This window comes from Oncorhynchus keta, chromosome 1 (genome assembly GCF_023373465.1).
Source record: "Oncorhynchus keta strain PuntledgeMale-10-30-2019 chromosome 1, Oket_V2, whole genome shotgun sequence".
Lineage (NCBI taxonomy): Eukaryota > Metazoa > Chordata > Actinopteri > Salmoniformes > Salmonidae > Oncorhynchus > Oncorhynchus keta.
In genome coordinates, this window is record NC_068421.1 from 65760708 (window position 1) to 65787048 (window position 26341).

Sequence of the window (26341 nt, forward strand, 5' to 3'; positions counted from 1 at the left end):
CTATAAGAACATTTCTGAATGGGACTCTGAAGTATCCATTCTAACCACGAAAAACTTATTGGAACAACTAAAAACATACCTTATACAATACATAAGTATTCAGACCATTACGGCCTCCCGAGTGGCACAGTGGTTGAAGGCACTGCATCGCAGTGCTAGCTGTGCCACCAGAGATTCTGGGTTCGAGCCCAGGCTTTGTCGCAGCCGGCCGCGACCGGGAGGCCTATGGGCAGCACACAATTGGCCCAGCATCGTCCGGGTTTGGGAGGGTTTGGCCGGCAGGGATATCCTTGTCTCATCACTCACTAGTGACTATTGTGGCGAGCCAGGCACAGTGCACGTTGACCAGGTCGCTAGGTGTATGGTGTTTCCTCTGACACATTGGTGCGGCTGGCTTCCGGGTTGGATGTGCATTGTGTCAAGAAGCAGTGCGGCTTGGTTGGGTTGTGTTTCGGAGGACGCATGGCTCTCGACCTTCGCCTCTCCCTAGTCCGTACGGGAGTTGCAGCGATGAGACAAGACTGTAACTACTACCAATTGGATACCACGAAATTTGGGAGAAAAAGGGGGTAAAATATATATTTTTTAAATACTTCTTGGAAGCAGATGGAGAGACTAACTTTCCAACAGAGATCCCTACGACACACTGAGCGTAAATATATATATTGATTTAAATTATTCCTGAATGAGTGAGCCTTCAAAGGTGCAGAGGATTAGCATTTCAATTCATATAATTATCAACTGTGTAGTGACTCTTTTGTCTTTCGCGCCCTTCTCAGTCCACACCCACTTCCCTTTGTCCACCAAGCCATCATATCTGCTTAGCCCACTAGGGAACCTCCCCTATCATTTCCTTGTAACCATATCTACTGTTTGTTTGTTTATGCATGTCTGTGATTATTTAGTTAGTTAGTAAATAAATGATTAAGACAATTGATGTTTGGATGATTCATAGTGAAGGCTGGGATCATGCAGATAACCAACAATTTACGAAGTTTGGAATGAGACTAACGTGAGGTAAAGAATAATTCATTAATTAGAAGACTAATTGATCAAATATTAAAATATCTGAAGAGTTATATTAGGAAAAGTATAACTTTGTAATCTGAAGATTTTCCTTGGTGCCCCAACTTCCTAGTTAATTACATTTACATGATTAGTTTAATCACGTAATAATAATAACAGAGAATTGATTTGATAAAATAACAGTCTTCAATTAAATGATGCCAAAGACACGACAAATAGTTTTTTTCCATCATAAATCCACACATACTATCCCATAATGACAAAGCAAAAAACAAGTTGATTTCTTTGCAAAACAACCTACCAAAACCCCCCTGAAATATCACATTTACATTCAGACCCTTTACGCAGTACTTTGTTGAAGTACCTGTGGCAGTGTAATGCTCCGGGTGTCGTGGGTGTGGAGTCAAACGCAGGAGACAGAGAGTGCAATGCTGTGTGTCTTTAATAGCACCAACGCACCACAGGGTGCTCACAATAGTAACGGCCCCAAACACAGGGAATGAAAATGTACAACGGAAAAATCACGACCAGGCACTAACACGTACCTCTACAACAGAGCCGAAGGTTACACTGAAATAATCCCGCACAACAACCAGGCTGTCTAATAAAGACAAACTAATCATACATAAACAGGTGCTACCAATAAACATACAAGGAGGGGGAGGAAAGACAATCAGTGGCAGCTAATAGGCCGGTGACGACGACCGCCGAGCGCCACTCGTGACAGGCAGCGATTACAGCCTCAAATCTTCTTGAAGCTACAAACTTGGCACACATGTATTTGGAGAGATTCTACAATTCTTCTCTGCAGATCCTCTCAAGCTCTGTCAGGTTCGATGAGGAACGCTGCACGGGTATTTTCAGATCTCTCCAGCGGTTAGATCGGGTTCAAGTCCGGACTCTGGCTGGGCCGCCATTCAACGACATTCAGAGACTTGTCCCGAAGCCAATCCTGCACTGTCTTGGCTGTGTACTTAGGGTCATTGTCCTGTATGAAGGTGAACCTTTAACCCAGTCTGAGGTACTGAGTGCTCTGGAGCAGGTTTTCATGAAGGATCTCTGTACATTGCTCTGTTCATCTTTGCCTCGATCCTGACTAGTCTCCCAGTCTCTGCCACTGAAAAACATCCCCAAGAGCATGATGCTGCCAACACCATGATACATCATAGGGATGGTGTCAGGTTTCCTCCAGCGTCACGCTTGGCATTCAGGCCAAAGAATTCAATCTTGGTTTCATCAGACCATCTGGGTTTCTCATGGTCTGTGAGTCCTTTCAGTGTCTTTTGGCAAACTTCAAGAGGGCTGTCATGTGCCTTTTACTGAGGAATGGCTTCCATCTGGTCATTCTACCATAAAGGCCTGATTGGTGGAGTGCTGCAGAGATGGCTGTCCTTCTGGAAGGTTATCCCACTTCCACAGAGGAACTCTGGAGCTTTGTCAGAGTGACCATCAGATTCTTGGTGACCTCTCTGACCAGGTGGCCAGCTCCAGGAAGAGTCTTGGTGGTTACAAACTTCTTCCATTTCAGAATGATGGAGGCCACTGTGTTCTTAGGGACCTTCAATGCTGCAGAAATGTTTTGGTACTCTTCCCCATTTCTGCTGCAGTAGTTTATGTGTCGGGGAGCTAGGGTCAGTCTGTTATATCTGGAGTAATTCTCCTGTCTTATCCGGTGTCCTGTGTGAATTTAAGTATGCTCTCTCTAATTCTCACTCACTCTCTTTCTCTCTCTTTCTTTCTCTCAGAGGACTTTAGGCCTAAGACCATGCCTCAGGACTACCTGGCCTGATGACTCCTTGCTGTCCCCAGTCCACCTGGCCATGCTGCTGCTCCAGTTTCAATTGTTCTGCCTGCGGCTATAGAACCCTGACCTGTTCACCGGACGTGCTACCTGTCCCAGACATGCTGTTTTCAACTCTCTAGATACAGCAGGAGTGGTAGAGATACTCTGAATGATTGGCTGTGAAAAGCCAACTGACATTTGCACCTTAGATAGCTCTGAATCGACGATTTGGCAGAGATTGAAAAGCCATAACACATACGTTTTTTTCAACAAAAGGTTATGGTCAATAATATCAGACTGCACTGAAATCTAACAGTACAGCTCCCACAATCTTCTTATTATCAATTTCTTTCAACCAATCATCAGTCATTTGTTGAGTGCCCTTCTCTATAAGCATGCTGAAAGTCTGTTGTTCATTTGTTTACAGAGAAATATCATTGACTTTGTTGCAGTGACCTACCTGAATAGCGCTACCTCGCTCTCCCTGAATGGTTGGCATTCCTCCCTGGTCAGCATGCTGAGGTAGGCACCTTTCATATACGCATATGTTGCCTGGAGGGAAATGTGCATGTTTTACTACCGCAACTCTGTAAGCATCAACATAGATTTGTCCCTCTAAAGGCTAAGCGGAATACATTAAAAGCTGTTAAACAAACAAATCTATATCGCATTTACCAGCAAAATAGTGCAACCATTACTGTACTGAAACAGACGTCCTTCATACTGCACTATATTGAACTGATATGCACAAATACAATTACTCCAGAATGTCCCACCTTGGACCATGCATTCTCTTTGCTGAGCAGATCAGCATAGAAGTAGGCCATCTTCCAATGTCTCTTGTATGTGAAACACCACATCAGTTCCCAGTAGCACATGTGATGGAACTGATTCCACTGCTGCTGAGCTTCACAGCACTCCTCAAATCGCACTATAGCCTGTTACACACACACACACACACACACACACACACACACACACACACACACACACACACACACACACACACACACACACACACACACACACACACACACACACACACACACACACACACACACACACACACACACACACACACACACACACACGTGACAGCTGGCCAGATTTGGAGTCTAAATACAAAATCATTTTGGTAGTAGTCAGAATCATTGATCCACACTCACAGCATCCAGGTTTCCTTTGATAACCTCAATTCGACCAGCGAAGAACAAGAAGATGGATCCCTAAAAACAACACACTATGAACTGTTTTGATGGGACAGAGTGTGTGTACAGGCCTATGCACTAAATAATTCAGAGTAGTTTCACAAAATCAATACAACTGGAATATATTTGAACTGTACACTGAGTATACCAAACATTATGAACATTGTTGATACAAACTGTTGAGCGTGAAAAACCGAGCAGTGTTGCAGTTCCTGACACAAAAAGTGTACCTGGCACATACCACCATACCCCATTCAAAGGGACTTACATATTTTGTCTTGCCTATTCACCCTCTGAATGGCACAATCCATGTCTCAAGGCTTAAAAATCCTTATTTAACCTGCCTCCTCCCCTTCACCTACACTAATTGAAGTGGATTTAACAAGTGACATCAATAAGGGATCATAGCTTTTACCTGGATTCACCTGGTCAGTCTATATAATGGAAAGAGCAGGTGTTCTTAATGTTTTGTATACTCAGTGTACATGCTACAATGTTCTCACTGACCTTAGGATACCGTTTGAGATATGGCTGAAGGAGTTTCTCTGCATCCTCCACATCCGCTTCCCCAGTGCCTGGAGACCGCGAGGAGAAAAATGTTATTTCATGTTAGTTTAAGACATTTCTGCAAGATATGACCAGGGTTTTCCTTTCTTGTAGAGGTGACCACCAACCAGAATGTGGCTAGGCTACAGTATAGAGCTTGTTTTGGCAGTTGAAAAGGTCTGTGTGGTAACATTTGATGTGTGAAAACACCAGTCTTTCTCTCACCCAGGATGAAGCTCATGAAGGTGTGGTAGCAGAGCAGCAGCATATTACACAGGAAGGACCTGAACGTCTGCCCTGCTGCGCCTTCCGTCAGCTGCTGCAAGCCAAACTCCTGCAGACACACACAACACAGGACACAGAGGGCTTAGCTTAAACCTGCCCAGTCCAGCCCAGTCTAGTCCAGCATCTCACATGTCATCTCAGGGCCACCTGCCTAACAGTAGGAGATCTACCTTGTTTCCAGAGAAACCCACAAATTCCAGCAACCTAAGGGTCCGAGTGGGCAGCATGGAGATCATCTGTACAAAACCCAAGAACACAGGAGTGGAAGAGTGAGAAGATGAGCCAGACACAATTACATATTGTACCAATCAGGACCATGCTTTGAGTTACACAGAGTAGCTATAGCCATAACACCCCAAAAGGTCCTTCTATACAGTCAACTAGCCCAGCAAACGTTTGTGACATGAAGCATTTCCCTCACCAGGTTGAAGGATCCCACTCCAAGCTTGACCCCGCCTTCAAAATGCCCATGATTGTCACCTTGGACGTAGCTTGAGGACTGGAGGACCGTATGAAGTTCTCTGAAATACAGATATACATTCTTTACTATAGTATGAGTTGAGACATAAGGGGAATGCACTATAAGGGCCATGCACTGCATCAAGAGTACTTACTTATATGTCTGGTAGCTATTCCTCACTTTAATTCCTCCCTTGATGAAACTGACCATGTTTTCATCCTACAAAAACAGGGGGAAAGAAAACGTTTAAGGATACAAAGAACAATATCATAAATGCACAATCAACTTTTAAATCTGTATCAGTGCTTCAGCGAGATAAAGAGTGTGTGGATGTGTGTTACTGATGTTGTGGTAGCAGTGGGTTACCTGAAGGAAGGTGAGAGCTGCCCTCTGCAGGAGACATTCTGCATAGCAGACTTCAGCGTGGAGTTCCTCTGAGGTGAAAATGACAGCACAATTATCTTCTGACATACTGAAACCACTACATCAGCAGGAGGCTGCACAATAAACCCACAGACAAGAAACACATTTTAAACTGTATTCTCAACTACTGAACAACTAGTGGACAACCATCATGGCTTGAAGCAATGGAGTAATACATTAAAATCACTCAAAAACAGAGTATATTCTCCAGTATCACAGCAGCTGCGTTTTATTTACTTAGGAATACACAGCTATAAAAAAACTTTGTTCAATTTACACTCGCAAAATGAGTGATAAGATAAGAGGCCTGTGATAAAATAATATGTCTATGTCTAAGTGGAATGTACTGAAGTAAGTATGTTTTAACTATACTAACCTTCTGTGGAGTTTCTATTGCTAAAGGTTGTCTTCTTGCGGAACCTGGGAGAGAATACACTTCATTATACACCAAATCCAACATGCCACATTACAGTGTTTGATGAGACAGATATAGCAGTGTTTGTTCACAACAACTCAACACCAGTCTGTGGATGTGTGAGCTAAGATTCTGGGAATTCAACACATTCCTGTGCTTGGATATTGAAAAACGGTGATATGTAGTAACCACATTCAGACAGACATTGACAGACAGTATTTCTAACTAAAATCAGGTTTCAGAATTAGACAAATAACATGGCTTAAGGGAGATACACAAGTATAATGAGTGGTTTACTGTGATCCATGGGAAAACATTAAAGCTCCTGTAAAAGTTGTATTTGCATAGATATCTACATTTCATGCAAATCAGTGTGGCCCAGCCACATTCCATGCCTTATGTTGGTAAGATGTAGAGCGTCTCCCAGGTTAACACAGGGTCCTGGGCCTTGTAGCCAGGCAGATGGCTGTGTCATGGGGTTCCCCCTCAGGGTCTCAGAAGGTGTGGCAGGCCCAGTCCGGGAGTTTGTGTGTGTGTTCCAGCCTTTGGAAAGGCGCGTCCGTACAGGACATTTCACACACTGACTCCAGAGCTCACTCACTGTTACAGGCCACTCAAACTCCCCCAGCCAGCAAGATCTGATAGAGCCTGGGTGATATCTACTCTGTGATTATCTCACAGAACATGGAGCTCACCAGCCACCACAGACCAGGATGGACATCTCCCAAATTAGCCAGAGGCCCTCACCAGTGGAATGGCCAGGTTTATCAAGAGCCAAATGGATTTCCTCTGTATATTGTTGTTGTTCATAATTAAATGAGTTAAATGAGACTTACTTGGTTAAAAACATGTGTTACACAATTCACAAAGTGGTTTCACTTGATCGTAAGTTCCTCTCTTCATGATTGAATAGATCTGATAAGAGAGCCTTACCACCAAGTCAAAACCTTTGTTTTTGAATTTATTAAATAAAAATAACTTTGAAAATCGATATATTTTATGTGGACCCATTTTTTAATGCCTCTTTTCGGCTGTATTGCTCTCTTTTTGAAAATATGGGTTCCTTATACGAACACCAAATGTTTTACTTGTACATGGATTTTGTTCTAGTAGAAATACGTGTAGAATATTTTATAGTATTTGTACTGTATTTCTGATATTATGACATCTAGTGGTACTTTAGATTACCACAGGTGTCTGTAATTACCACTGGCTCACTGTGTGGCCTCATCTGTCCCACTATTCATCATGCTCTGATGAAGGTAGACTGACGTAAGCTCATCCACAATTAAAGAAATGTGCATCTAACTGGAAGGGTGCGGAGACATTTTCCTGCTCTTTGAATGTGGATCCTTTACAAATGATTCTTACCGCTGACACACTGCCTGAGCCTCCTTCATGGTGTTACCAGCTGCCAGGATGTTCTCCGGGTCAAAGGTCATCATGGCCTGCATCTCCAGTATGGTGGCGTATGTGAGTGCATGGTACATGCTGTCTTTGGTTCTAGGAAGGGGGGAAAAAAAGACAGCACAGAAATATTCAGCTCTATTTTTAGCAGCTATTGTTGCCTCCTCAAAATGCAATCAGATGACTCAACAAAAAATATTCCTTTGCAAGTCTTGAAAAGAGGAGGAGCACAAGTATAGTGCCTTCAGAAAGTATTCACACCCCTTGACTTTTTCCACATTTTGTTTTATCACTGGCATACACACAATACCCCATATTGTAAAAGTAGAATTTTGTTTGTTGACATTTTTACAAATTAATGAAAAATTAAAAGCTGAAAAAGTATTCAACCCCTTTGATATGGCAAGCCTAAATAAGTTAAGAAATAAAAATGTGCTTAACAAGTTACACCTTTTTGAGTCTTTCAGTTTTTATTGTTACTCTTTTGTTTTTAACCTCTTATTTGTTGTGTTGTAAATATTTCAGTTATTATTTTAGTTTTTTAAATGTTTTTTCCTATGAAGCGCATTGCATCCAAAAAGTGCTATATAAATAAAGCTTTATTTGATAAAAAGTTGCATTGACTCACTCTGTGTGAAGTAGTGTTTAACATGATTTTTGAATGACTATCTCGTCTCTGTACCCCACACATACAATTGTCTGTAAGGTCCCTCAGTCGAGCGGGGAATTTCAAACACAGATCCAACCACAAAGACAAGGGAGGTTTTCCAATGCCTCACAAAGAAGGGCACCTATTGGAAGATGGGTAAAAATAAAAAACAGACATTGAATATCCCTTTGAGCATGGTGAAGTTATCAATTACACTTTGGATGGTGTATCAATACACCCAGTCACTACAAAGATACAGGCGTCCTTCCTAACTCAGTTGTCGGAGAGGAAGGAAACATCTCAGGGATTTCACCAGGAGGCCAATGGTGACTTTAAAACAGTTACAGAGTTTAATGGCTGTGATAGAAGATAACTGAGGATTTGGTCAACAACATTATAGTTACTCCACAATACTAACCTATTTGACAGAGTGAAAAGAAGGAATCCTGTACAGAATAAAAAATATTCCAAAACATGCGAGGCACAAAAGTAAAACAACAAACAATGTGACAAAGAAATTAACTATATGCCCTGAATACAAAGCGTTATATTTGGGGCAAACACAACACATCACTAACACTCTTCGTATTTTCAAGCATGGGGGTGGCTGCATCATGCAAGAACAAGGGAGTTTTTTGGGATAAAAATAAATGGAAAAGAACTAAACACAGGCAGAATCCTTGAATAAAACCAGGTTCAGTCTGCTTTCCAACAGAAACTGGGAGACAAATTCACCTTTCAGCGGGACATTAACCTAAAACACAAGGCCAAATATACACTGGAGTTGCTTACCAAGACAACATTGAATGTTCTTCAGTCTCCTAGTTACATTTTTGACTTAAGTCTGCTTGAAAATCAATGGCAAGACTTGTCAAGTTGATCAACAACCAACTTGACAGAGCTTGAAGAATTATAGTACAATCTAAATATTGTACAATCCAGGTGTGCAAAGTTTACCAAGAAAGACTCACAGATGTAATCGCTGCCAAACGGGATTCTAACATGTACTGATTTAAGGGGTTGAATACTAATCTACTAATAATCTAATCAAGATATACTGTATTAGTGCTTTATTTATTTTTTTACAACTGTTAACATTTTTCTTCCATTTTGAGAGATTGTTGACAAAAAAAAACCTCAATTTTAATCCCACTTTGTAACACAACGAAATGTGGAAGAAGTCAAGGGGTGTGAATCCTTTCTGAAGTATATAGTCATTGGCATTCAACAGTGCATTCAACAGTGCATTCAACAGTGCATTCAGCAGTGCATTCAGCAGTGCATTCAACAGTGCATTCAACAGTGCATTCAACAGTGCATTCAACAGTGCATTCAGCAGTGCATTCAGCAGTGCATTCAGCAGTGCATTCAGCAGTGCATTCAACAGTGCATTCAACAGGGCATTCAACAGTGCATTCAACAGTGCATTCAGCAGTGCATTCAGCAGTGCATTCAACAGTGCATTCAACAGTGCATTCAGCAGTGCATTCAACAGTGCATTCAACAGTGCATTCAACAGTGCATTCAACAGTGCATTCAACAGGGCATTCAACAGTGCATTCAACAGTGCATTCAACAGTGCATTCAACAGTGCATTCAACAGGGCATTCAACAGTGCATTCAACAGGGCATTCAACAGTGCATTCAACAGTGCATTCAACAGGGCATTCAACAGTGCATTCAACAGTGCATTCAACAGTGCATTCAACAGGACATTCAACAGTGCATTCAACAGTGCATTCAACAGGGCATTCAACAGTGCATTCAACAGTGCATTCAGCAGTGCATTCAACAGGGCATTCAACAGTGCATTCAACAGTGCATTCAACAGGGCATTCAACAGGGCATTCAACAGGGCATTCAACAGTGCATTCAACAGTGCATTCAACAGTGCATTCAACAGTGCATTCAGCAGTGCATTCAACAGGGCATTCAACAGTGCATTCAACAGTGCATTCAACAGGGCATTCAACAGGGCATTCAACAGTGCATTCAACAGTGCATTCAACAGTGCATTCAACAGTGCATTCAACAGTGCATTCAACAGTGCATTCGGAAAGTATTCAGACCCCCTGACTTTTCCCACATTTTGTTACGTTAGTCTTATTCTAAAAGTGATTCAATCGTTTTTCCCCTCATCAATCCACACATAATATCCCATAATGACAATGCAAAAACAGGTTTTTAGAAATGTATTCACATTTATATAAATAAAAAAATGAAATATCACATTTACATAAGTATTCAGACATTTTACTCAATACTTTGTTGAAGCATCTTTGGCAGCGATTACAGCCTCGAGTCTTCTTGGGTATGACGCTACAAGCTTGGCACACCTGTATTTGGGGAGTTTCTCTCATTCTTCTCTGCAGATCATCTCAAGCTCTGTCAGGTTGGATGGGGAGAGTTGCTGCAAAGCTATTTTCAGGTCTCTCCGGAGATGTTCAACTGGGTTCATGTCCCTTACGTTGTCTTGGCTGTGTGCTTAGGGTTGTTGTCCTGTTGGAAGGTGAACCTTCAGTATGTGGTCCTGAGTGCTCTGGAGTAGGTTTTCAATCAAGGATCTCTCTGTACTTTGCTCCGTTCATCTTTCCTTCGATCCTGACTAGTCTCCCAGTCCCTGCCACTGAAAAACATCCCCACAGCATGATGCTACCACCACCATAACTCACCATAGGGATGGTGCCAGGTTTCCTCCAGACGTGACGCTTGGCATTCAGGCCAAAGAATTCCATCTTGGTTTCATCAGACCAGATATTCTGGGTTTCTCATGTTCTGAGAGTCCTTTAGGTGTCTTTTGGCAAACTTGAAGTGGGCTGTCGTGCCTTTTACTGAGGAATGGCTTCCATCTGGCCACTACCATAAAGGCCTGATTGGTGGAGTGCTGCAGAGAAGGTTCTCCCATCTTCTTCCATTTCAGAATGATGGAGGCCACTGTGTTCTTAGGGACCTTCAATGCTGCAGAAATGTTTTGGTACTCTTCCCCATTTCTGTGCCTCGACACAATCCTGTCTCGGAGCTCTACGGACAATTCTTTCAACCTCATGGCTTGGTTTTTGCTCTGACATGCATTGTCAACAGTGGGACCTTATATAGACAGGTGTGCAGATTTCCAAAACTTGTGCAATTAATTGAATGTACCACAGGTGGACTCCAATGAAGTTGTAGAAGCATCTCAAGGATGATCAATGTAGCCACAATGTTTTTGGTTAGGCCCAGTGGCGACCCGTCATTCAGGGCAGGTGGAGCAGAGCCTTCCATAGAGTTATATTACAAGTGCCCTTCCAACAAGGCTAAAGATCATTGGCCACAGATAAAATCACGTCAAATCACGTTATATGTACAGAAGCTTAGATTGGACTGATCATGTCAACATCTTACTTTCAAAGTCTTAACTAGCAGTCATCATCATGAATCAAGTCATCATCATGAATCAAGGCGACAATCTACTGGCAAATCATTTTTAAGCCTTGTCATATGAAGTGAAATAATGAAGAGAAATTATAGATAACACATATCGGTGCCCATTGGACATTAAGATTACACAAGTTGGAAATCGCAAATTCAACAATGAGTGGTTTGTAAGGAATCAGTGGCTAACTGCAAGCATTGCAAAGCAACCACTAGCCTGCTATTCAGTGGAGTGGCTGTGTGGTCCCACTATAAATCCAGAGAATGCCAGACTTTGATGACAAAGTTTGATGACAAAATAAGTCCACAAAGGATCGCCACAACACCTTCACAAGGTGAGTCCAAAAATGTATTGTATGCTACTGCATAATTAATGTAATATGCAAGGTAGATATGTATACTGTTGCTAAGAAAGTTATACTAAGTGTATGTTGTGTAGTAAGCTGTTAATAGCCCATGTGCCTCACCCTAATAATTTGGTCTAATCACCATCGCGGTATTGTAAAAACATTGTTCGTGGCCAGTGGCCGGTGTGTGCTTGTTTGCAAACTTTTTTGTACAACTTTGACAGTGCTACTGATAGGAGTGATGGTGCTTGGTTTGCACGTTCAAATTCAGCACACACAGCATTCTATAATAGAATTGTTATTGTTGTGTTGTGTTATTTGTCGTGTCAAATTAAAAGCTTATTTAACGCGTCAAAGAGAGCCAAACGGCGTTTAATGTGTCTCACCCTAATAATTTGGTCTATTTTCACCTCTAAATTTCGCCTACTTTTCTGACTTGGTGGTGCACTTGTAGCCAAACACCTGTTTTAGATAAATGTAATCATCAAATATTGTGAGAGCTTTCATCGTCTTTTCATATGACCCATTTATTTATCCTACGGTTCTGACGTGTTATACAGGGAGTAAGTACACTGTAGGAACGGCCCATGTTCTGAATTCTGTCACTGTACAAAAGTGCTGAACAAATAGTTATATTGACTACGTCCGTCGTCGCTCGCTCATTAATGTCTTAATCGAAATTACGGATTGCCTCTTATCCGCTTGTTGTCCCCTCATGCTATAGTTTGCACATCTCAATTGTCAGTAGAAACCACATTTATTTAATTGTTTAAGCAAGTAAGCCATATCAGCTATGTTTTTTTTAAAGGCAGTAAATGAGGCTGAATGAACTGTTTCGCTGCCAGACAAGGCTCAGCTGATAGCCAGGTGTAGCAGTGATAAGGTGTTGGGACTGCTGTTGGGACTCTGCTGTTGGGACTCTGCTGTTGGGATAGCTTTATGTAGGCCCTACCTACCCTACCAGTTTGTGTGCAGCGTTTGTAACCGTTATAGTGCAATTCATGTATTGTTTAGCGTTGTGGCTTTGCTGGCATGTTCCCACAATTTCTGTTTTGCCTGACCAAGTTTTATATGCTCAAATTGCCACTGGTTAGGCCTATTGATTAGCGGTTGTCAAGGATGCATAGAAATGTCAAAACATGTGTGGAGTTTTTAGTTAAGATTATTTCTTTACACAAGCTGTTTATTCGATTGTAGGGTTCGAATAGCATGAGAAGACACCAACATAGGGTTCAAAATCTATTCTAGCTCTTAAAGGGGCAGTAGCCTACATTGGGTGTAAAATGTTCGATTACAGTATTTATTTAATCCGCAGTTATTCTTCAGCTATTTATTCTGTTACCAATAATATTTACATGGTTAATTGTATCTTCTGATGACAATTATTATGTCTCATCTTTTAACTAAATGCAATCTATTAGCTTCAAAAATATACAGTGGGGAGAACAAGTATTTGATAAACTGCCGATTTTGCAGTTTTTCCTACTTACAAAGCATGTAGAGGTCTGTAATTGTTATCATAGGTACATATCAACTGTGAGAGACGGAATCTAAAACTAAAATCCAGAAAATCACATTGTATGATTTTTAAGTAGTTCATTTGCATTTTATTGCATGACATAAGTATTTGATACATCAGAAAAGCAGAACTTAATATTTGGTACAGAAACCTTTGTTTGCAATTACAGAGATCATACGTTTCCTGTAGTTCTTGACCAGGTTTGCACACACTGCAGCAGGGATTGTGGTCCACTCCTCCATACAGTCCTTCTCCAGATCCTTCAGGTTTCGGGGCTGTCGCTGGGCAATACAGACTTTCAGCTCCCTCCAAAGATGTTTTATTTGGTTCAGGTCTGGAGGCTGGCTAGGCCACTCCAGGACTTTGAGATGCTTCTTACGGAGCCACTCCTTAGTTGCCCGGGCTGTGTGTTTCAAGTCATTGTCATGCTGGAAGACCCAGCCACGATCCATCTTCAATGCTCTCACTGAGGGAAGGAGGTTGTTGGCCAAGATCTCACGATACATGGCCCCATCCATCCTCCCCTCAATACGGTGCAGTCGTCCTGTCCCCTTTGCAGAAAAGCATCCCCAAAGAATGATGATTCCACCTCCATGCTTCACGGTTGGGATGGTGTTCTTGGGGTTGTACTCATCCTTCTTCTTCTTCCAAACACAGCGAGTGGAGTTTAGACCAAAAAGCTCTATTTTTGTCTCATCAGACCACATGACCTTCTCCCATTCCTCCTCTGGATCATCCAGCCTGGACATGCTCTGGCTTGAGCAGGGGGACCTTGCGTGCGCTGCAGGATTTTAATCCATGACAGCGTAGTGTGTTACTAATGGTTTTCTTTGAGACTGTGGTCCCAGCTCTCTTCAGGTCATTGACCAGGTCCTGCCGTGTAGTTCTGGGCTGATCCCTCACCTTCCTCATGATCATTGATGCCCCACGAGGTGAGATCTTGCATGGAGCCCCAGACCGAGGGTGATTGACCGTCACCTTGAACTTCTTCCATTTTCTAATAATTGCGCCAACAGTTGTTGCCTGCTCGCCAAGCTGCTTGCCTATTGTCCTGTAGCCCATCCCAGCCTTGTGCAGGTATTCAATTTTATCCCGTACACAATTTTATCCCTTACATAGCTCTCTGGTCTTGGCCATTGTGGAGAGGTTGGAGTCTGTTTGATTGAATGTGTGGACAGGTGTCTTTTATACAGGTAACAAGTTCAAACAGGTGCAGTTAATACAGGTAATGAGTGGAGAACAGGAGGGCTTCTTAAAGAAAAACTGTGAGAGACGGAATTCTTACTGGTTGGTGGGTGATCAAATACTTATGTCATGCAATAAAATGCAAATTAATGATTTAAAAATCATACAATGTGATTTTCTGGATTTTTGTTTTAGATTCCGTCTCTCACAGTTGAACTGTACCTAAGATAAAAATGACAGACCTCTACATGCTCTGTAAGTAGGAAAACCTGCAAAATCGGCAGTGTATCAAATACTTGTTCTCCCCACTGTAAGTACGTATATCTAGCTGTCGAATAACACATTCTGATGGAATAGCTTGTCCTACATTTGTAAAAACCCAGATTGCATTGAGAGAATGTAGGAAAAAGTTATTGGTTCCAATTCTAAATATAGCAATGTGAACGCAAAGAGGACAGACCACAAAATAGGTGAAGTGAACAGGCAAAAGAGTTGAGTCCTCATTCAAAGCCAAGGGCAGTGTGAATACAAAGAGAACAGAGTTATTTTGCTATTTTTTTTACCCGAGAGTTCACTTTAAAGAGGACTGAGATTGGTTGTTTTAAAGAGAACTATATGTGAATATACCCTAAGTTATAACATTTTCCCTTGGAAACAGGCCCAAGTTAAGTCCCTGAATGTGACACTGCAGATCTGACAATGCACACCCAAGAGTGCTGGTCTGACTGGTTCCCAGAAAGTTCCACCATAGTCAAAGTAGCTATGAGACAATGCAGGTGCGACAGAAGTCTCTTAACTGGAATGTTGCATGTCTGCATGCCTGACATTTGACTGCCATTGACCACAAAACAACTCATGGGACTACCGAGAGGACTTCTGTACAAAAAGAAGCAGCACTTACAAAATCATTAGTCTATTACATTTACATTTAAGTCATTTAGCAGACGCTCTTATCCAGAGCGAATTACAAATTGGTGCATTCACCTTATGACATCCAGATTAGCCACAAGATGAGTAGTGTCTTCCTGGGTAACTTACCTATCGAAAATAAAGTTTTGCTTTTTGTGTGACTCACTTTCACTATGTGTAAATATACACTTTATCATCAAATGTATGTCACATCAAAAACCATACACATATTATTTAAAAGGAAGACATAAATCAAGAGATATTTAGTCATGAGAAAGTGCAGAATGGTAAAAACAGGCCATGAATTGGGATGTTTGTGCCTGCTGCCTGGCTTCTGTTGTTGACTGTTGTGGAGATAGACAAGTGAAGCATGGAGGAGGAGGTGCGATGGTGCTTTGCTGGTGACACTGTCAGTGATTTATTTAGAATTCAAGACACACTTAACCAGCATGGTTACCACAGCATTCTACAGTGATACGCCATCCCATCTGGTTTGCGCTTAGTGGAACTATCATTTGTTTTTCAACAGGACAATGACCCAACACACGTCCAGGCGGTGTAAGGTCTATTTGACCAAAAAGGAGAGTGATGGAATGCTGCATCAGATGATCTGGCCTCCATAATCACCCGACCTCAACCCAATTGAGATGATTTGTGATTAGTTGGACTGCAGAGTGAAGGAAAAGCAGCCAACAAGTGCCTATCATATGTGGGAACTCCTTCAAGGCTGTTGGAAAAGCATTCCAGGTGAAGCTGGTTGAGAGAATGCCAAGACTGTGCAAAGCTGTCATCAAGGCAAAGGGTTGCTACTTTGAAGAATCTCAAATATAAAATATATATTTTATATGTAGTAACCAAAACACTATTTTGGTTACTACATGATTCCATATGTTATTTCATAGTTTATGTCTTCACTATTATTCTACAATGTAGAAAATAGTACAAATAAAGAAAAAGCCTTGAATGAGCAGGTGTGTCCAAACTTTTGACTGGTATGGTTTATGAATAAACATTTTGAAAGTTGTTCCAAGGTACAGTGGGGCAAAAAAGTATTTAGTCAACCACCAATTGTGCACATTCTCCCACTTAAAAAGATGAGAGAGGCCTGTAATTTTCATCATAGATACACTTCAACTATGACAGACAAAATGAGAAAAGAAATTCCAGAAAATCACATTGTAGGATTTTTAATAAATGTATTTGCAAATGATGGTGGAAAATAAGTATTTGGTCAATAACAAAAGTTAATCTCAATACTTGGCAATGACAGAGGTCAAACGTTGTCTGTAAGTCTTCACAAGGTTTTCACACACTGTTGCTGGTATTTTGGCCCATTCCTCCATGCAGATCTCCTCTAGAGCAGTGATGTTTTGGGGCTGTTGCTGGGCAACACGGACCTTCAACTCCCTCCAAAGATTTTCTATGGGGTATAGATCTGGAGACTGGCTAGGCCACTCCAGGACCTTGAAATGCTTCTTACGAAGCCACTCCTTCGTTGCCCGGGCGGTGTGTTTGGGATCATTGTCATGCTGAAAGACCCAGCCACATTTCATCTTCAACACCCTTGCTGATGGAAGGAGGTTTTCACTCAAAATCTCACGATACATGGCCCCATTCATTCTTTCCTTTACACGGATCAGTCGTCCTGGTCCATTGGCAGAAAAACAGCCCCAAAGCATGATGTTTCCACCCCCATGCTTCACAGTAGGTATGGTGCTATTTTGGTTTCATCTGACCATATGACATTCTCCCAATCTTCTTCTGGATCATCCAAATGCTCTCTAGAAAACTTCAGAGGGACATGTACTGGCTTAAGCAGGGGGACACGTCTGGCACTGCAGGATTTGAGTCCCTGGCAGCGTAGTGTGTTACTGATGGTAGGCTTTGTTACTTTGGTCCCAGCTCTCTGCAGGTCATTCACTAGGTCCCCCTGTGTGGTTCTGGGGTTTTTGCTCACCGTTCTTGTGATCATTTTGACCCCACGGGGTGAGATCTTGCGTGGAGCCCCAGATCGAGGGAGATTATCAGTGGTCTTGTATGTCTTCCATTTCCTAGCAATTGCTCCCACAGTTGATTTCTTCAAACCAAGCTGCTTACCTATTGCAGATGCAGTCTTCCCAGCCTGGTGCAGGTCTACAATTTTGTTTCTGGTGTCCTTTGACAGCTCTTTGGTCTTGGCCATAGTGGAGTTTGGAGTGTGACTGTTTGAGGTTGTGAACAGGTGTCTTTTATACTGATAACAAGTTCAAACAGGTGCCATTAATACAGGTAACTAGTGGAGGACAAAGGAGCCTCTTAAAGAAGAAGTTATAGATCTGTGAGAGCCAGAAATCCTGCTTGTTTGTAGGTGACCAAATACTTATTTTCCACCTTAATTTGCAAATAAATTCATTAAAAATCCTACAATGCGATTTTCTGGATGTTTTTTCCTCATTTTGTCTGTCATAGTGTACCTATGATGAAAATTACAGGCCTCTCTCATCTTTTTAAGTGGGAGAACTTGCACAATTGGTGGCTTTTTTGCCCCACTGTAAATTAAGAAAGTTACCATAGATTGCCATATATTACCTGTTATTTACCAAAATTACAGAAGAATGTTGGACAGCCAATGAGACGGAGTCTGGCTAGGCGATTACGCTACACTCTTTCAATGAACATGTGTGTTCCATCTCTACATATTTCTCAGTATAGATGGACAGCCCCACCCTCACCTTTCACGACGTATACACTACCAACAGTTACATGCCTAGTTTACAACACTCACATATAGTGTGGTGGTTAATTTCTTTACTATCAAATGAGGAGAGACAAACGTATGACACCAGTCAGAGTTATACTTCAACTAAATCTTTATTCACTTATTAATAAGGGAGCAGGTCAATACAACACACATACAGTATATACAGTGAATCGATTGAGTGCTCTATGATAATGATGGCTGGTCGATGAATCACCCTCAGATGATTCTTTGAGAGCCCCAAGACAAAGGGACAAAGGTCTTTTATAGTCAACATACACCCCCTTCAGTCTACATGACAAACAATAGATGTATGGAGTGGGTCACAAGGTTAATATTTGGTTGAAAGATACTTATAATTCACAGCCGACAGTATCTAATGTAAAAACGTCTCATTGTGTACAAACCAGGGTCTGGCCCCGAGTCATCTCTTTCTGGTAAATTCCAGTCAGGCACATATACACTAATCATGCAAGGGAATGCGGTCTTGTTAGGTTTATCTCCTTGTAAATCCACTGTCAGTGGTAAATCTCTCAGAGGCCCACTTTCAGTTCACACAGACAGAATAGAGTTATATGAACCCTCTATTCTGTTGCATAAAACAACAACTTGATGCAATAACAGTCTTATAACAATCTTGACATTTCTCTCACAATAGTTGTCAGGAATGAGGTGGGACTGGCAAGTCCTTGATTGGGATCGGACAACTATGTAAGGCCTGCTGCTGTTCCTTGCCCAGTCTGCATGTTTGTACAGGTAAACAGTAGCTTCAGAGAGCAGAAGGCAGTGCATAATTTTACTCTCTAATCAGAAAAGCTAAAGCTGTGAAATTAAAAGTATGAGGCTGGCTATTTTGATGTCATTGCAGTGCCTTTTTCCTCTTTCAAGCCTTTGTCAGCTTCAATTAACAGGTGTGCCTTGTTAAAAGTTAATGTAATCAGTTGTTGTGACAAGGTAGGGGTGGTATACAAAAGATGGCCCTATTTGGTAAAAGACCAAGTCCATATTATGGCAAGAACAGCTCAAATAAGCAAAGAGAAATGACAGTCCATCATTACTTTAAGACACGAAGGTCAGTCAGTCCAGAAAATGTCAAGAACTTTGAATGTTTCTTCAAGTGCAGTCCCCCAACAAATAAGTAGGTGTCCAATCTTTTGACTGGTACTGTATAGCTAATCAAATAATCACATTTTATTGGTCACATACACATGGTTAGCAGATGTTATTGCGAGTGTAGCGAAATGCTTGTGCTTCTAGTTCCGACAGTGCAGTAATATCTAACAAGTAATCTAACAATTCCACAACAACTACCTAATACACACAAATCTAAGTAAAGGGATGGAATAAGAATATATACATATAAATATATGGATGAGCGATAACCAAGCAGCAGTCTGATGGCCTTGAGATAGAAGCTGTTTTTCAGTCTTTCGGTCCCAGATTTGATGCACCTGTACTGACCTCGCCTTCTGGATGGTAGCGGGGTGAACAGGCAGTGGCTTGGATGGTTGTTGTCCTTGATGATCCTTTTGGCCATCCTGTGACATCGTGTGCTGTAAGTGTCCCAGAGGGCTGGTAGTTTGCCCCCGGTGATGCGTTGGGCAGACCGCACCACCCTCTGGAGAGCCTTGCGGTTGTGGGCGGTGCAGTTGCCATTGAGACCATGGGCTCAACGGCAAGCTTAATGATGAGTTTGGATGGTACTATGGTGTTGAATGCTGAGCTGTAGTCAATGAACAGCATTCTTTCATAAATATGCCTCTTGTCCAGATAGGATAGGGCAGTGTGGACCTATTGGGGCGGTATGCAAATTGAAGTAGGACTAGGGTGGCAGGTAAAGTGGAGGTGATATGATCCTTGACTAGTCTCTCAAAGCACTTCATGATCACAGAAATGAGTGCTATGGGGCGATAGTAATTTAGTTCTGTTACCATTGCCTTCTTGGGTACAGGAACAATGGTGGCCATCTTGAAGCATGTGGGGACAGTAGACTGGGATAGGGAGAGATTGAATATGTCCGTAAACACATGCTCTGATGACGCGGCTAGGGATGCCAGCCTTGCGAGGGTTAACACAATTAAATGTCTTACTCACATCGGCCACGGAGGAGGAGAGCCCACAGTCCTTGGTAGCGGGCCGCGTCGGTGGCACTGTATTATCCTCAAAGCGGGCAAAGAAGGTATTTAGTTTGTCTGGAAGCAAGACGTCGGTGTCCGTGATGTGGCTAGTTTTATTTTTGTAGTCCGTGATTTTCTGTAGACCCTGCCACATACGTCTCGTGTCTGAGCCGTTGAATTGCGACTCCACTTTGTAAACTGCGACTCCACCTAAACTGTCATTTTGCTTGTTTGATTGGCTTGTGGAGGGAATAACTACAGTTTGTATTCAGCCATATTCCCAATCATCTTTTCATGGTGTAATGCGGTGGTTTGCGCTTTCAATTTAGCGCGAATGCCGCCATCTATACACGGTTTCTGGTTAGGGTAGGTTTAAATCATTACAGTGGGTACAAAATATCCAATGCACTCACTCAACAAATCAGTGTATAAATCGATATTATTCTCGATATTAGGCTGCCCGGAACATTTCCCAGTGTGCATCAAAACAATCTTGAAGCGTGGATTCCGATTAGACCAGCGTTGAATAGTTCTATTCACGGGTACATCCTGTTTGAGTTTCTGCCTATAGGACGGGAGGAGAAAAATGGAGTCGTGGTCAGATTTGCCGAAGGGAGGAAGGGGGAGGGCCTTGTATGTATCGCGGAAGTTAGAAAAGCAGTGATCCAGTGTATTGTCCGCACGAGTGCTACAATCAATATGCTGATAGAATTTAGGTAGCCTTGTTCTCAAATTTACTTTGTTAAAATCCCCAGCTACAATAAATAAATGCAGTCTCGGGATATATGGTTTCAGTGAAGTTCCTTGGGAGGCCGTCATGGGATCGGCTTGACGGGGGATATTCACGGCTGTGACAAAAACCGAAGAGAATTCTCTTGGGATATAATATGGTCAGCATTTGATTGTGAGGAATTCTAGGTCAGGTGAACAAAAAGGACTTGAGTTCCTGTATGTTGTTACGATTACACCATGAGTCGTTAAAACATACATTATATTGCTGTGTTCATCATTCTGTGACATGGAAGGGCAGACCCCACAGTATAAAGATACTCTGCATTATTACAAGAGTTTAGTATATGGGAGAAAGCCTGCCACTGTGTGTGCTCACTGCTCTGCAGAGGTTCTGGAATATACCTGGCCCAATTTACTGCCTCAGTACAATACATCAGCCTGAGGGGAGGGGAAGGAGGGAGAGAGGGAAGAAGAGATGGAGAGAGAGAGAGACATTGCTATTTCAGCACCACAGGCTTTCTCTACAGGTTTTTTTCCTTCCATAGATTTTCTCTTTTCATTATTCTACCACACAATGCTGTGTAAACCTATGCTCAACAAACATTAGGTGATATTACACACTAGGATTCTGATGACGTGGAGGCTTTCTTGAGGCTTTTCTCACAACGGGTTTCTTGGAATAGCAAACAAAGGAAGCCATAGGGGAGTTTAAGTGCCTACACCTTTGCTCTGCATACACAACTCAGTCTACCATCACTCCCCTTGTCTCGCCCCATGCTGGAGCTGACAGAATATGCCAAGAAATGGAGAAATTAATTGTATACATAGACTAGGCTACCATGTATTCAGAACTAAGACAGGATATCAACATTGGGAACTGAAAGGGATTAAGTACATCTATTGAGTTGTGAAACACTGAAAGGATGGCAAATGGAAGACACAGTAGGGAGAGCTGGAGAGAAACTGGGACTTGGGAGTGGCCAAAGAAGAGAAAAGATTGAATGTTGAGAAGGCCATGATAAAGGAGGAGAAAATTCACAGAGGAAATTTAAGAAACCCAATGATGGTGTGTTTGAACACAATGCTGAATGGGTGTCAAACAGGACAGGTGGTGATGTTTATGAAACCAGCTCAGAGTGTACACTGTAGCACCAGTCACATTGTGTATTACCACCAGCCACCTGTGTGGACACTACATTACCAGGGTGCAGGTCTCTCACCTGCAGCGAAGCCTGGACAGGGCCTCATCAAAGTCATTCCTCAGGAACAGGTCCATTGCTGCCATGCAGTCCTCCAGGGCCAAAGACAGGTCCGACTTCTGGGACCTGAGACACAGAAAAGGGGTAAAGGGGACAGAGAGATGAAGCATAGGTCAATTAAGTACCTACCCATTGCTTCTCAGTGCAGGACCAAAATGTTAGAATAACACATTATATTCTTGACATCTCCTCAGAACAGAAAATAATTTACCTCTGATAAATTAGGTTTACATTGTTGAATGAAAGAAGCTGATTACTGCCAACTTCCCAGTGGACCTAAATATATTCTATTGTTTTATGAATGAAACCCAGGACAAAACCTGTGTTTGTTCATGTCAACTAGGTGACATGTCTGAGTTCTATGTAGAGTAGCAGCCTGTAGAGTAGGATGACACAGCTTTAACGACAAAGGAGCACTTCACTGGCTCCATCTACAGTAACGGATATCTTTAAAAAGAGCCACGTCACTTGTTTTCTCTCCCAGGCAGCTCTGCTGCAGTGCCCCTGTTCTGTTGTTAGAGGGGGTGTGGGGGAGGGGTGGCAAGGGGAACACGGACAACCTCCAAACGTTGTGAGGAGTGTAGGTCATGATATTGTCTCACTTTCCCACCCAATCTGAGCAGGCTTTTACACTGGACAAAAATATAAACGCAACAAGTAAAGTGTTGGTCCCATGTTTCATGAGCTGAAATAAAAGATCCCAGAAATGTTCCATATGCACAAAATGTTTTTTTCTCTCAAATGTTGTGCACATATTTGTTTACATCCCTGTTAGTGATCATTTGTCCTTTGTCAAGATAATCCATCCACCTGACAGGTGTGGTATATCAAGAAACTGATTAAACAGCATGATCATTACACAGGTACACCTTGTGCTGGGGACAATAAAAGGCTATTCTAAAATGTTCCATTTTGTCACGCAATGCCACAGATGTCTCAAGTTGCGGGAGCATGCAATTGGCATGCTAACTGCAGGAATGTCCACCAGAGCTGTTGCCAGATAATTGAATGTTAATTTCTCTACGGATAAAGCTAACTCTCTCTCCTCTGCTCTCATCCTTCTAGACCTATCGGCTGCCTTCGATACTGTGAACCATCAGATCCTTCTCTCCACCCTCTCCGAGTTGGGTATCTCCGGCGCGGCCCACGCTTGGATTGCGTCCTACCTGACAGGTCGCTCCTACCAGGTGGCGTGGCGAGAATCTGTCTCCTCACCACGCGCTCTCACCACTGGTGTCCCCCAGGGCTCTGTTCTAGGCCCTCTCTTATTCTCGCTATACACCAAGTCACTTGGCTCTGTCATAACCTCACATGGTCTCTCCTATCATTGCTATGCAGACGACACACAATTAATCTTCTCCTTTCCCCCTTCTGATGACCAGGTGGCGAATCGCATCTCTGCATGTCTGGCAGACATATCAGTGTGGATGACGGATCACCACCTCAAGCTGAACCTCAGCAAGACGGAGCTCCTCTTCCTCCCGGGAAGGACTGCCCGTTCCATGATCTCGCCATCACGGTTGACAACTCCATTGTGTCCTCCTCCCAGAGCGCTAAGAACCTTGGCGTGATCCTGGACAACACCCTGTCGTTCTCAACTAACATCAAGGCGGTGTCCCGTTCCTGTAGGTTCATGCTCTACAACATCCGCAGAGTACGACCCTGCCTCACACAGGAAGCGGCGCAGGTCCTAATCCAGGCACTTGTCATCTCCCGTCTTGATTACTGCAACTCGCTGTTGGCTGGGCTCCCTGCCTGTGCCATTAAACCCCTACAACTCATCCAGAACGCCGCAGCCCGTCTGGTGTTCAACCTTCCCAAGTTCTCTCACGTCACCCCGCTCCTCCGCTCTCTCCACTGGCTTCCAGTTGAAGCTCGCATCCGCTACAAGACCATGGTGCTTGCCTACGGAGCTGTGAGGGGAACGGCACCTCAGTACCTCCAGGCTCTGATCAGGCCCTACACCCAAACAAGGGCACTGCGTTCATCCACCTCTGGCCTGCTCGCCTCCCTACCACTGAGGAAGTACAGTTCCCGCTCAGCCCAGTCAAAACTGTTCGCTGCTCTGGCCCCCAATGGTGGAACAAACTTCCTCACGACGCCAGGACAGCGGAGTCAATCACCACCTTCCGGAGACACCTGAAACCCCACCTCTTCAAGGAATACCTAGGATAGGGTAAGTAATCCTTCTCACCCCCCTAAAAAGATTTAGATGCACTATTGTAAGTGGCTGTTCCACTGGATGTCATAAGGTGTATGCACCAATTTGTAAGTCGCTCTGGATAAGAGCGTCTGCTAAATGACTTAAATGTAAATGTAATGTAAATGGATAAGCCGCATCCAAAGTTGTTGCAGAGATTTAGACAGTACATCCAACCGGCCTCACAACCACAGACCACGTGTAACCACTCCAGCTGGACAGCTGATGAAATTGTGGGTTTGCACAACCAAACCAACCAAACTGTGGTTTTGCACCACACAACCAACCAAACTCATCTGTGTGGTCGTCCTCTTCACCAGGGTCTTGACATGACTGTAGTTTGGCGTGTCGTAACCGACTTCAGTGGGAAAATGCTCACCTTTGATGGCCACTGTCATGCTGGAGATGTGTGCTCTTCACTGAGTAATCCCGGTTTCAACTGTACCGGGCAGATGATATGACGTTGTGTCGGCGAGTGGTTTGCAGATGTCACCGTTGTGAAGAAGAATGCCCCATGGTGGTGGTGGGGTTATGGTATAAGCTACACACAACGAACACAATGGCATTTTATCGATGGCAATTTGCATGCACAGAGATACCGTGACGAGATCCTGAGGCCCATTGAGGTGCCATTCATCCGCCGCCATCACCTCATGTTTCACCAGGATAATGCACAGCCCCATGTCGGAAGGATCTATAAACAATTCCTGGAAGCTGAAAATGTCCCGGTTCTTCCATGGCCTGCATTCTCACCAGACATTTCACCAATTGAACATATTTGGAATACTCTGGATTGAAGTGTACCACGGCGTGTTCCAGTTCCCGTCAATATCCAGCAACTTCACACAGCCATTGAAGAGGAGTGGAACAACATTCCACAATCAACAGCCTGATCAACTCTATGCAAAGGAGAAGTCACACTGCATGAGGCAAATGGTGGTCACACCAGATACTGACTGGTTCTCTGATCCACTCCCATGCATATCTGTATTCCCAGTCATGTGAAATCCATAGATTAGGGCCGAAATCATTTATTTCAATTGACTGATTTCCTTATTTGAAATTGTTGCATGTTGCATTTATATTTTTGTTCAGTGTACATGGTTTTCACTGCATCTACTATTGAGTGTTCTTTTACTGCTATCAGCCTAACGCTAGATTTTTCTTATCTGACAAGATTGGATTCTTCTCACTGTTTCGTCAGTGAGCTGCTTTCTCATTCGCTCTGCATCAAATTACGGGTCTTTCAAATGGGTGATTTAATTAAAAAAATAAGTGGGGTTTCACCACATCTTTTAATATAAAGCTAGAATCTTCATCCAAACAAATCTCTGTTGGTGATGTCAAGACTCCTCTCCATTAAAAACAATAGAGCACTATGTACAGTTGAAGTCGGAAGTTCACATACACCTGACTATATACATTTAAACTCACAATTTCTGACATTTAATCATAGTTAAGATTCCCTGTCTTAGATCAGTTAGGATCACCACTTTATTTTAAGAATGTGAAATGCCAGAGTAATAGTAGAGAGAATGATTTATTTCAGCTTTTATTTCTTTCATCACATTCCCAGTGGGTCAGATGTTTACATACACTCAATTAGTATTTGGTAGCATTGCCTTTAAATTGTTTAACTTGGGTCAAACGTTTTGGGTAGCCTTCCACAAGCTTTCCACAAAAAGTTGGGTGAATTTTGGCCCATTCTTCCTGACAGAGCTGG

General features: G+C 42.7%; 1 protein-coding gene across 5 annotated transcripts in view; it reads right to left on the reverse strand.

Moving 5' to 3' along the window:
- The window catches only part of ttc39a (tetratricopeptide repeat domain 39A), a 42173-nt gene that overhangs the window by 5099 nt on the left and 10733 nt on the right, over positions 1-26341 (reverse strand). For all 5 annotated transcript variants that reach the window (XM_035782086.1, XM_035782093.1, XM_035782078.2 and 2 more), the window contains 12 exons: positions 22380-22484; positions 7518-7649; positions 6108-6151; positions 5675-5742; positions 5463-5527; positions 5270-5369; positions 5019-5084; positions 4789-4897; positions 4525-4592; positions 3976-4035; positions 3586-3747; positions 3270-3361 (listed from right to left, as the gene is read on the reverse strand). In XM_035782086.1, the coding sequence (XP_035637979.1) occupies positions 3270-3361; positions 3586-3747; positions 3976-4035; positions 4525-4592; positions 4789-4897; positions 5019-5084; positions 5270-5369; positions 5463-5527; positions 5675-5742; positions 6108-6151; positions 7518-7649; positions 22380-22484 (1071 nt within the window). The remainder of the gene's footprint in view (positions 1-3269; positions 3362-3585; positions 3748-3975; positions 4036-4524; positions 4593-4788; positions 4898-5018; positions 5085-5269; positions 5370-5462; positions 5528-5674; positions 5743-6107; positions 6152-7517; positions 7650-22379; positions 22485-26341) is intronic.